The sequence below is a fragment of the Lontra canadensis genome, unplaced genomic scaffold (genome assembly GCF_010015895.1).
Source record: "Lontra canadensis isolate GAN:19392208 unplaced genomic scaffold, GSC_riverotter_1.0 scaffold37, whole genome shotgun sequence".
Lineage (NCBI taxonomy): Eukaryota > Metazoa > Chordata > Mammalia > Carnivora > Mustelidae > Lontra > Lontra canadensis.
This window is the reverse complement of record NW_022631031.1, coordinates 4,508,830-4,522,280: the sequence shown is the minus strand read 5'-3', so window position 1 is coordinate 4,522,280 and position 13,451 is coordinate 4,508,830. Positions and strand designations below refer to the sequence as shown.

At 37.2% G+C, this 13,451-nt stretch overlaps 1 protein-coding gene across 3 annotated transcripts in view; it reads right to left on the bottom strand.

The window, feature by feature from the left end:
• The window catches only part of RMDN1 (regulator of microtubule dynamics 1), a 48,920-nt gene that overhangs the window by 34,867 nt on the left and 602 nt on the right, over positions 1-13,451 (bottom strand). For all 3 annotated transcript variants that reach the window (XR_004384001.1, XM_032869093.1, XM_032869092.1), the window contains exon 2: positions 695-812. Coding sequence is in view for 2 of the 3 variants with exons in the window: in XM_032869093.1 (XP_032724984.1) it covers positions 695-812 (118 nt within the window). In the remaining variant the exon portion in view is untranslated. The remainder of the gene's footprint in view (positions 1-694; positions 813-13,451) is intronic.

Sequence of the window (13,451 nt, the reverse complement as noted above, 5' to 3'; positions counted from 1 at the left end):
GAAACTGCATTTTGTTTGTAAAAAAAAAAATAGTAATACTAGAAAATACTTTTACCTCAAAGTAATTGGGCCTTTCTTAACTATATCAAGAAGAGTGTAATACCTTGGAATTAAGGAAACAAAAGAATTATTGTGTCATAAGGGCCAGATATAGATATAATCTCCGTGTTATATCCCTCTCTCCCAATCCCTCAAGCCCTTATAAATGTAAAAAACATTCTTAGTCCAAAGGTCCCATAAAACTACAAAGTATTAAAAAAGTATTTCCAGGGCACCTGGGTGGCTCAGTCGTTAAGCATCTGCCTTCGGCTCAGGTCATGACCCCAGGATCCTGGGATCAAGCCCTGCATCCGGCTCCCTCTCCCACTCCCGCTGCTTCTGTTCCCTCTCTTGCTGTGTCTCTCTCTGTCAAATAAATAAAATCTTTATAAATAAATAAATAAAAGAGTATTTCCCACTGAAGAAGCTGTAGTTGCTGTAAGAAATTACAAATACACACACATATATATATTCACAGAGATATAAACATATATAATATATATAATACATACATATAAAATCAGACTCGATGAATAGAGAGAAAAGCAGAAATATTAGAACAAAGTTTCATTATTCAAAAATAACTCAAAGTTACTAACAAAATATAACAAACATAATTAACTCGAAGTAGTACATATATTTAGCTTAGGCTTACCTTTGGCTGTGGCATGAACCATAGCAGCCTGGGAAAATACTTGGTATGCTTCAAAACCCAAATAAGGTAAAGCTGAGAATAAAAGGCTTCTTTTGAAAGCTCCTAGATTTCCCATCACCTGTGGAAACAATTATGGTCAGAATTAAATCAAAAGCAAAATGTTGAAGGAACAGCTACCTTAAGCAAAAATTACATCAATTAAAAAAAAATTACAATTTTCTTCTACCCCTAAAGCAATCAATCCTAAATAGAATATTGGAAGCTCAAAATGTACTTCATCAAATTCTTCACTAAAACTATTTCACAAATCTTGCCATTTGCAAAGGACGTGGATGGAACTAGAGGGTATTATGCTGAGTGAAATAAGTCAATCAGAGAAAAACAATTATCATATGATCTCTCTGATAAGAGGAATTTGAGAGGCAGGGTGGGAGGTTGTGGGGGGTAGGGAAGGAGAAAATGAAACAAGATGGGATCAGGAGGGAGACAACCATAAGAGATTCTTAATCTCACAAAACAAACTGAGGGTTGCTGGGGGTGGGGGGGGTATGGAGAGGGTAATTGAGTTATGAACATTGGGGAGGGTATGTGCTATGGTGAGTGCTGTGAAATGTGTAAGCCTGATGATTCACAAACCTGTACCCCTGGGGCAAATAATACATTATATGTTAATAAAAATAATATAAAAAACAAAAAAATTATTTCACATAGTTACATTAGAGGGAGAGCATACTCTTAAGAAAAGATTCTTAACAATGGCTAAGGCTAACAATAGAAATTTATCTAAAAATAACAGTCATGCTAAGTGCTGGACTATAAGATCTACGTTTTATTTGAGGAGACATGGATATTATAACTATGAAATAAAATATGAGATACTAATATACAATAAGTACCAATCCTAAGACCAGACAAGATGAAAAATATCAAATATGGTGATTACTACATATAAAAATGTACATGGATTTAAAGATATCTTCAAAACCCACAGTTTTGAAATAAACAATGAATAAAATAAGGAGCATATCCAAACAGATTCGTAAATTAATTTTCAGTATTATGGCCAGAATTCTCAAGACCAATGGCAAAGGAGTATACAGATATCACTCTACCAATTCTTTCCTACAACAGTTTGTTCTCTTTCACAAGATAGTAACCTTTTCTCCCTTTCTGTTAATTCATTCCCACTGATAAAAAAATGAGCTATAATATCTTTTTAAGTCATTATTTCTCCCTTAAAAACAAAGAGCTTCCTCTTGAATTCACTCCTCCCTTTAGTCTCATGTCTAACTTCTCTTTTCAGCAAAACTTTTAAAAAGTTATCAGTACTCTGTCTCCACTTTCTCTCTCGGACTCACACAAATCACTTTTATCCCCACAACACCCACTCATGGTATTGCAGTTAAGGTAATCAAGGACTCCTATAGTCAATTCTGAATTCTCAGCTTCCTTGACCTATCAACAGTATTTGACAGCTAATCACATCCTTTTTTTTTTTTAAGTTATGAATGGAAGTTTAATTTTTTTTAAGATTTTATTTACTTATGTGAGAGACAGTAAGAGAGCATGAACAAGGGACGGGGCAGAGGGAGAAGCTGGAAGCATGATGCCCAGCTCGATGCAGGGACTCCAGGATCATGACCCGAAGGCAGATGCTTAACTGACTGAGCCACCAAATCACCCCTGGATGTTTAATTTTTTTTAAACATCTTTATGGAGGGGGACCTGGGTGGCTGTCGGTTAAGCCTCTGCCTCTGACTCAGGTCATGATCCAGGGTGCTGGGATCTAGCACCACAATGGACTCCCTGCCCAGCAGGGGTGTCTGCTTCCCCCATGCCCTCTGCCCCTACCCCCACCTGTGCACCACTCTTTTTCAAATAAAATAAAATCTTTAAAAAAAATAAAAGTTTTATTGACATATAAGGACATACTATAAATTGTATATACATAACATGTATAATTCATTAAGGCATGCATATAAACCCGTGAAACCATCACTATCACCACAATCAAGATAAAAGATATCTGTAAACCCCTCCCCCCTCATCCTCAAGCTTCTCTGTAATACATCCAGCCCCTTCCCTCAGCACTTGCTGGTTGTCTGACTCTTGAAACACTTTTCACTTGGCTTTGGGAACACTACTATCATTCATTTTCTCTGGTTTCAACAGCTGCTGCTTTTCTTTGGTTGGTTCCTCCCTAGCCAGGTGTGTTTTGGGCTCTGTCCCCAGACCTTCTTTTTTCTACTTCTATCATTTTGGTGATTTTGTCTTTAAATAGCCATCAATGTGCCAAAAACTGACAAATGTAATATGAAGCCTGAGTGACTCCTCTAAACTTCAGAATCATATATCCAGCAGCTTAATCAACATCTATTTCCACATGAAACACAGCCAAGTATCTCACATTTATTAGCCAAAACAGGTACTATTTCCCTCAACTTTACCAACCTCACAACTCTCCCTTTCATGTTAAAAAGCAACTCTTTCCTCTATTAGGTTAAAAAAACAAAGAAGCAAACCAAAAACCTTGTAGCCATTCTTGACTCTCTCGCAGGACTTATATCTGACCCATATTTTAACTTTTCATAAGGATCGAGGATAGGAATGAGGAATCCAACATATTCCAATTTGCTGAGTGCTTTACTTTCTTGCGCATGAATATTCAAGATATTACACACAACTGGATTCAAAACAAATCAACAGCAAAACAGGAAAACTGAATTTGACATAATCACAATTTTAACATTTAACTTCTTGAGTTTATTCATATTTACCAAAGAGAAGCAAGATAGGTTTAGGAGCAGAGGGTTTGGGGATGTGATCTATGGTGCTGGTACTTAAAAGAAAAAGACTAAAGATATCATCAGTAAGTTTCCTGATTCCCTACTTTTTTAAAAGATTTTATTTATTTATTTGACAGAGGGAGAGAGATCACAAGTAGGTAGAGCAGCAGACAAGAGATAGGAGGGGCAGCAGGCTCCGTGCTGAGCAGAGAGCCTGATGAGGGCTTCATCCCAGGACCCCGAGATCATGACCTGGGCTGAAGGCAGAGGCTTAACCCACTGAGCCACCCAGATGCCCCTGGTTCCCTATTTTTATGGCAGGTATTTCACATGTATGAAAAGTTTGCATAGACTATTATAGCTTGAGAAAACTACACATTCATGGTGTTCAACTCCCTTGCTGGTATTATGCTCAACAATATTGTGGCTTTCTGAGAGTGGAGAAAATTCGCTGTTGGGCAGCTAACATTTGTATTTCTTACTGTAAATTAATAAAGTGACAGTTTTCCAGTGGGGCTCTGACTAATTTAGTTATATAAAGCAGCTTTCTGCTCATCTGTGAGAAAACAGATAAAAATCATGTTTTGGAACTAAAAAACCAATTAAAATAATCAGGACTCAGTGACCCCTGAAGATACTAACAACTTGTGAAACTGTCTGAGACAGCCTGAATGTGCCATTTTACTTTGCACCTTCAATACCTGACAATGCCTTTCACATAAAAATTCTCAAAAAGTATTTGTTAAACCAAAGAGGCTATCTCTTAGATAAGACTTTTCTTCAACACTAATTATACTAAGTTCAAGTTAGAAGGAATTCCAAAATACAAACTCATCACTAGACGGAAAGGAATGTGTCCCTACCATCTCCCAGTTTTCCTCCTAATTTTCTGTCAGCTCCTCCTTCTCTTAAATATTGGAATTCCCCCATGGTAGGTACTTGGCCTTCTTCTAGTCTTACTATAAAGTACTTTTAACATCTACAATGTTCTCATTTACAATCATATGTTAATGACCCCTGAATCTGGATCTCCAGCTCAGACCTCAGAAGGTAAACACCAGACCTATCCACCTACTATCTATGCTATATGTCAACTTAGTTATCTTATTGGTCACTATAACTAGACCAAAACATAGCCCAAAACCTCTCATCTCCCTCTTTGCCACCCCACCCCAACTCCTTCTATAGCCCTATTCCAGTAAAGAGCATCACCATCCATCCTACTGCTCTAGCCAGAAACTTGAGATCTTCCTTGACTCTTTCCTTTGAACTCCCACATCAAAGCTATTTTTTAGGTCCACTAAGCTTACATCCTTAATGTACTTTGAATGCATCCACTTACTTCCATTTCCATGATAATCATTAAAGTTCAAATCACCAGATTTCTCACTGTACTATACTAATCATCACTTATCTGGTCTATAGCATCCACTCTAACCCATCCATTCTTGACCCTAGACAAAGTTATTTTTTTAACATCATTTTGATCAATTGATTTCCCTGTTTAAAACTTTTTTGTGGTTTCCTGTAATCTTTAGAATAAAAATCAGAAATACTTAACATTGTTTATAAGGTTTTCTGAATCTGGTTCAAGTAAGCAGACTTTAAAATGGCCCATAATGGGTTTGGTTCAAGACGGGAATGTAGGAGGATCCTGAACATCCATCCTCTCACGGAGACACCAATTACAGCTACATGCCAAACAATTTCCTCTGAAAGAAACCCCAAAAAAGACAAGCCATACCACGTATCTTTTTGGAACACACACACACAATCTGGAAAAGAGCACGAATACATGAAGGTTAAATAATGTGCTACTGAACAATAAATGAGTCAACCAGGGAATCAAAGAAGAAATAAAAAAATACATGGGGACAAATGAAAATGAAAACACAGCAGTTCAAAATCTTTGGGATGCAGCAAAAGCAATTCTAAGAGGGAAGTTTATAGCAATACAGACCTACCTCAAAAAAACAAGTAAAATCTCAAGTAAAAAACCTAATCTTGGGACGCCTGGGTGGCTCAGTGGGTTAAGCCTCTGCCTTTGACTCAGGTCATGATCTCAGAGTCCTGGGATCGAGTTCCACATCGGGCTCTGCTCTGCGGAGAGCCTGCTTCCTCCTCTCTCTCTCTGCCTGCCTCTTTGACTACTTGTGATCTCTCTGTCAAATAAATAAATAAATTCTTAAAAAAAAAAAAAACCAAAACCTAATCTTACATCTTAAGGAGCTAGAAAAACAAGAAACAACAAAACCCAAATCCAGCATAAGGAAGGAAACAGTAAACATTAAAGCAGAAATAAATTATGTAGAAACTAAAAAAACAATTGAATAGATCAATGAAACCAGGAGCTGGTTCTCTGAAAGATCAACAAAACTGAGAACTTGTAGATTCGTTGAGAGAGAGCAGGGAGTCAAATAAAATCAGAAACTAAAGAGGAGAAATAACAACTGACATCTCAGAAATACAAAGGGTTATAAAAGATTATGAAAAATCATGCCAACAAACTGGACAACCCAGAAGAAATGTATATAATCTCCCAAAAATGGGATGAAACAGAAAGTCTGAAGACGGATTACCAGCAATGAAACTGAATCACTAATCAAAAAACTCCCAAAATACAGAAGTCCAAGACCAGATGCTTCATTGGTGAATTCTAATCAACATTTAGAAGAGTTAATACCTATTCTTCTCAAATTTTTCCAAAAAACAGAAGAGAAAGGAAAGCTTCCAATTCATTCCATGAAGCCAGCATTATTCCCCTGATACCAAACCAGATAAAGACACTACCAAAGAGTACTCCAGGGTAATACCTTTTTAACACAGATGCAAAAATCCTCAACAAAATATTAGCAATCCAGGGGCGTGTGGGTGGCTCAGTCGTTGGGTGTCTGCCTTCGTCTCAGGTCATTATCACAGGGTCCTGGGATTGAGCCCCACACTGGGCTCCCTACTGCAGGAAGCCTGCTTCTCCCTCTCCCTCTCCCATTCCCCCTGCTTGTGTTCCCTCTCTCACTTTATCTCTCTCAGTCAAATGAATAAATGAATTCTTTAAAAAAAATTTTTTTAATTAGCAATCTAAATCCAAAATACATTAAAAATAATCATTCACCACAATCAAGTGAAATTCATGCAGGGATGCAAGAGTGATTCAATATTCACAAATCAACCAACATGATACATCACGTCAATAAGAGGAAGGATAAAAACTATGATCATTTCAACAGGATGCAGAAAAAAGCATTTGACAAAGTATAACATTCATTCATGATAAAAGCCCTCAACAAAGTAAGTATAGAGGGAACATACCTCAACATAATAAAGGCCATATATTGCACAGCTAATATCATTACTCAATGGAACAAAATTCAGAGCTTGTCCACCAAGGTCAGAAACAAGAAAAGGATGTTCACTCTTACCACATTTATTCAGTATAGTACTGGAAGTCCTAGCCACACCGATCAGAAAAAAGAAAGGAATAAAAGACATCCAAATCGGTAAGGAAGAAGTAAAACTTACTCATTGCAGGTAACAGACTACTATATGTAGAAAACCCTAAAGCTCCAACAAAAAAGCTACCAGAAGTGATATGTGAATTCAGTAGTCACAAGATACAAAATCAATGTATAGAAATCTGTTGCTCTTTTACACACTAAAAATGAAGCAGCAGAAAGAGAAAGGAAGAAAACACTCCCATTTACAATTGCACCAAAAAAAACCACCTAGAAATAAACTTAACCAATAAGGTAAAAGACCTGTACTCTGAAAACCATAAAACACTGATGAAAGAAATTGAAGAAAACACAAACAAATGGAAAGACATTCCATGCTCATGGACTGAAAGATATATTGTTAAAATGCCCATACTACCGCAAGCAAGCTATGGATTTAATGCAATCCCTAACAAAAATATCAATAATACTCTTCCCAGAACTAGAAAAAGCCATCCTAAATTTTTTTAAGACTTTATTTATCAGAGAGAGAGAGAGAGAGCACAAGCAGGGAAAGTAGAAGATTGAGAAGCAGACTCCCCACTGAGCAGAAGTCGGGTGTGGGACTTGCTCCCAGGGCCTTCAGATCATAACCTGAGCCGAAGGCAGTCACTTAACCGACTGAGACACCCAGGTGCCCCAAAACAATCCTAAAATTTGGATGGAACCACAAAAGACCCCAAACAGCCAAAGCAATCTTGAAAACAAAATAAAACTGGAGGTATCACAATTCAAGATTTCAAAATATGTGACAAAGCTATAGTAAATAAAAGACTATGGTACTGGCAGAAAAAGAGACACATATGTCAATGGAACAGAATAGAGAACCCAAAAATAAACCACAATTACATGGTTAATTAATCTATGACAAAGGAGGCAAGAATAAGCAATGTGAAAAAGACAGTCGTCTTCAACAAATGATATTGGGAAAACTGGACAGCTACATGCAAAAGAACGAAACCGGACCATTTTCTTACACCATACCAGGAAAAAAAAACAAAAAACAAAAAAAAAAAACCACAATAAAAAAAACCTCAAAATGGACTGAGGACCTAATGTGAGACCTGAAACCATAAAAAATCTTAGAAGACAGCACAGGCAGTGATTTTTCTGACATTGGTTGTAACAATGTTTTTCTTGATAGGTCTCCTGAGGCAAGGGAAACAAAAGCAAAAATAAACTGTTGGCACTACATCAAAATAAAAACTTTTGCACAGCAAAGGAAACCACTGACAAAACTAAAAAAAACCCTACTGAATGGGAGAAGATATTTTCCAATGACACATCTGATAAAGGGTTAGTATCCAAAATATATGAAGAAGTTATATAACTCAACACCCAAAAAACAAATAATCCAATTTAAAAACGGACAGAAGACATGAACAGACATTTCTCCAAAGAAAACATACAGATGGCCAATATGATAAATGAGAAGATGCTCAACATCACTCAGCATCAGGAAAATGCAAATCAAAAACACAATGAGATACCACTGCACATCTATCAGAATGGCTAAAATAAAAAACAAGCAGCAACAGGTCTTGGCAAGGATGTGGAGAAAAAGGAACTCTCATGCACTCTTCGTGGGAATGTAAACTGGTACAACCACTGTGAAAAACAGTATGGGTTTCCTCCAAAAAAAAAAAATTATTTTTTAGATTTTATTTATTTATTTGACAGAGAGAGAGCACAAGCAGGGGAAGTGGCAGGCAGAGGAAGAGGGAGAAGCAGGCTCCCTGGAGAGCAGGGAGCCAGAAGTGGGGCTCGATCACAGGATCCTGAGATCATGACTTGAGTCGAAGGCAGATGCTTAACCAACTGAACCACCCAAGTGCCCCTCCTCAAAAATTTTTAAATGGAATTACCCTAGGATCCAGCTATCACACTACTGGGTATTTACCCAAAGAATATGAAAACACTAATTCAAAAGAATAAATGCACATGTATGTTTACTGCAGCATTATTTACAATAGCCAAAATAAGGAAGCAACCCAAGAGTCCATTCATAGACGAACAAATAACAAAGATGCAGTATATAGACACAATGTAGTATTATTTAGCCATAAAAAATACTGAAGTCTTGAAATTTAAAACAATATGAATGGATCTAGAGAGTATAATGGTAAAGCAAAATAAGTCAAAGAAACACAAATACCATATGATTTCACTCATATGTGGAATTTAAGAAACAACACAAATGAACAACAACAAAAAAAAAACAGATGGTTTTCCTCAACAGAGGAGAGGTGGCTGGAGGGATGGGTGAAATAGGTGAAGGGGATTAAGGGTACACTTAATCTCGCTAAGCACTTAGTAATACACGAAACTGCTGAATCACTGTATTGTACACCTGAAATGAATATAACACTGTTATGTTAACTACACTAGAATTAAATTTTTTAAGAATCCATTGAGGGGTGCGTGGGTGGCTCAGTCGTTAAGTGTCTGCCTTCAGCTCAGGTCATGATCCCTGGGTCCTGGGATGGAGCCCCACATCGGGCTCCCCACCACATGGGAAGCCTGCTTCTCCCTCTCCCACTCCCCCTGCTTGTGTTCCCTCTCACTGTGTCTCTGTCAAATACATAGATAAAATCTTAAAAAAAAAAATCTATTAAAAATACCATACATCACAATCAAGTGGGATTTATTCAAAGGTTCTGCAAGGATGATTCGAAAATCTGCAAGCCAATCAATGTGACACAACAAAATGAAGGCCCCAAATCACATGACCATCTCAATAGATACAGAAAAAACACCTGACAAAAATGCAATATCCATTCATGATAAAATTCTCAATAAAATGGATACAGAGGGAACATACCTCAACATAATATGGGATGAGCCCTGCATCCTGCATATGGCTCCTGGCTCAGCGGGGAGCCTGCTTCTCTCTCTCCCTCTGCCTGCCACTACTCCCTGCTTATGTGTGCACTCTCTTTGTCTAAAGAATAAATAAAATCTTTTTTTAAAAATATGTGGGTATCTCATTTAAGATTTTATTTATTTATTTAACAGAGAGAGAGACAGAGTGAGAGAGAGAACACAAGCAGGGGGAGTGTGGGAAGCAGGCTTCCTGCTGAGTGGGGAGCCCAATGCAGGGCTGGATCCCAGGATCCTGAGATCATGACCTGAGCTGAAGGCAGATGCTTAATGACTGAGCCAGCCACCCAGACACCCCAGGAATAAATAAAATCTTTAAATAAATAAATAAATAAGGCAATACATGACAAGTCCACAGGCAGTATCATATTCAGTGGTGAAAAGCAAAAAAGGTTTTCCTCTAAGGGGTGCCTGGGTGGTTCAGTGGGTTAAAGCCTCTGCCTTCCACTCAGGTCCTGATCCCAGGGCCTTGCAATCGAGCCAGGCTCTCTGCTCAGCGGGGAGCCTGCTTCCTCCTCTCTCTCTGCCTACTTGTGATCTCTGTCAAATAAATAAAATCCTTAAAAATAAAAGTTTTTCCTCTAAAATGACAACCAGAAGAATGCCCACTCTCGATTTTATTCAACATGGTATTAGAAATCCTAGCTAGAGCAATTAGGGATTTTAAAAAAAGGAAGGAAAAGAAAAAAGATATCCAAATCAGAAAGGAATTAGTAAATTTGCAGTAGCATGGCATTACATATTTTATTTTCATTATTTTATTTCATTCTTTTTTTAATTTAATTTTATTTATTATATATATTATATATATTATTATAAAATAATTATAAAATAATGAAATCTTGCAATCTGTGACAACATGAAGGGACCCTGAGGGCATTATGCTAAGTGAAATATGTCAGACAAGAAAGACAAATGCAGTATGAGCTCATTGTGAAATCTAAAACAAAATCCAAACTTATAAACAGAGAACAGATTGATGGCTGCCAGAGGGGGAGTATAGAAGGGGGCTGGTTAAATGGGTGAAGGTGACCAAGAAGCTTAAACTTCCAGTTACAAAATAAATCCTAGAATGTAATGTATAGGATGGTAAATACAGTTAATAATACTATATGTATTTTTGGAATTTGCTAAGAGAGTAAATCTTAAAAGTTTTCTTCAGGAGAAAAAAATTTGCAGAGACAGATGTTAACTTTACTTACTGTGTAAATATGGCAATATGTACAAATGTTGTATCATTGTGTCATACACCTGAAACTAATGTTACATGTCAATTATATCTCAATTTAAAAATATACAGAAATATTAATTAAAATGGCCCCAAATGATTCCTACCTTTTGTCAGGGCCCAGGGTAGGCTACCCCAAAATGTACCACAATGGTATACTGATTATTCTTAATTGAAGCTAGTTGGGAAACTGCTGGTCCAACGACACTGAGACCATCCTCTGATCCCCCGAAAACAGGAAATAAATCTCCCATATGAAAAACCCTCCTTGTACTAAGAAGTAAAAAGACACCCTCATCATCAGAGATAGGTACGTTAAAACCTAGAAAGCAGTAGAAACAAGCCTTGTTACAAATCTACTACCTCAACCTAAATTCTGCTTAAAATTCCTTACTAATTAAAGCTCCCAAACATCTGTTTTCTTTATCCCGCCAATTACTCACAAATTTATTAAGTCTAAGATGTATAAAAACTGCCTGCCTTGGTCATTTCTTTGGGTCTCAATTTTACTACTGGACCTCCATGTACACATAATAAAACTTTGGTTTTTGTTCCTTTTGTCTCATGTCAATTTAATTCCGAAACCAGCTGGAAGAATCCTGGGAAGAAAGATTGCTCCTTTCTGTACTTCTAATATTCACTCCTTTCTGTAATTCCCTTCCCTTAAATGTAGGCTGGACTTACTGGCTCTCTTTAAAGAAACAGAATATGCAAAAGTGAGGGGATATTACTTCCAGAGTAGGTTATAAAAAAAACTGTAACTTCCATCTTTGACACTCATTCTCTCCTGTGTTTTCTTTGCTTGCCTGCATGGGGAAAGCTGCTGTGTCTTAAGGCAGGCCTTTCGAGAAGCCTTCCAAGTGAGTACAAAGGCATGCCTACAACTACATGAGTGAGGTTATAAGCATAACTTTCCCTCTACCTTTAAATTGAGCCCTCAAATGAAACCTCAGCAGCTGAACACGGATTCAATCCTTAACTGAGAAACCTTCCGCCAGAGGCACCCAGCTAAGCCTCACCTGGATTTGATAACAAAAGAAACAGTGAGATTATGTTTGCTGTTTTAAACCATTAAGCTGTGCAATAATTTGCTATGCAGTAATAGATAACTAATAAACTGGCGCTTGCCTGATTTTTCAGCCACGGTTTTTATCTGTTTATTCTCCTATTTCAGGTTCCAGTCATAATTTCTGGTCCTCCAAAATACCACTTTTTCTTACCTCAGGGCCTATATCATGCTACTCTCTCCACTGGAATATTCTTTTCTCCTCATCTTCCATTACTCATTAATCTCCAATTATTCTTTAGAGCTCATCTCTAATTGTTCACACTTTCCCCCTTCCTCCCTTCAAGATCAAGTTAAATATAACTTTGCTTCTCTTTTCCAAACACTTCGCACTAATTACATTTACTCAACTACCCTTCTAACCTGTAAGATCAATGAGGAAAAGTGTTTCTGTTTCTCATGTTCAATGTATCTCCAGAGCTTAGAACAGACCCTTATTCATAGTAAGCACAGTCAAGTCTGCTGAAAAATAAACGTTCAGAGAAGTGTTTTGTAACACAGATTACATACAGAAAAGGACAGAAAAATTAAATCTCAGCCACTCAGCATTACCCCCCAATCTCAACAAACTCCTGAAACATATCTCCAACTCATTAACATTATGCTGAGAGAAAGATTTAGGAAAAAGAAAAACAAATGAAAAGGGCTCCAAAAACTCACGAAAAACTAGAAAGCTGTAATATGAATTTCAACTCCCCCAAAATTCAATTTATTTAGGGAAAAATGTTTTTGTTTGTTTTTTAGATTTTATTTATTTATTTGACAGACAGAGATCACAAGTAGGCAGAGAGGGAGGAGGAAGCAGGCTCCCTGCTGAGCAGAGAGCCCGATGCGGACTGGATCCCTAGGATCATGACCCAAGCGGAACGCAGAGGCTTTAACCCACTAAGCCACCCAGGTGCCCCAGGGAAGAATGTTTTTTATTGCCTTTGGCTTAGAGTGGAGTTTTATTACTTAAAAATTTTTCTAGTCTCTCTTGATTTTTTTCTATCCGTTTCTATCTTCTCTAGTTGTTTTTTTTTTAGCACAGTGACTATATGCAATACATGTAGATATCTTACCAGCCATCAAATCCAAGATATTTCTAGCTGTGTGACTTGGATACATCATTTAACCTTACTTCAGTTTCCTCTTCTAAAAAGTGGTTAAAATAACACTTCTCACTGACAGGATGACAATAATCCGACATCCTTTCCTTAACATTATGCACATAAAACAAAGGACTCAAATGAAAAATTTTAAACCTAAATAGTACAAAATATCTGCTTCTAAATCGCAGTAATTTTCAAAATCACACCACAAACTT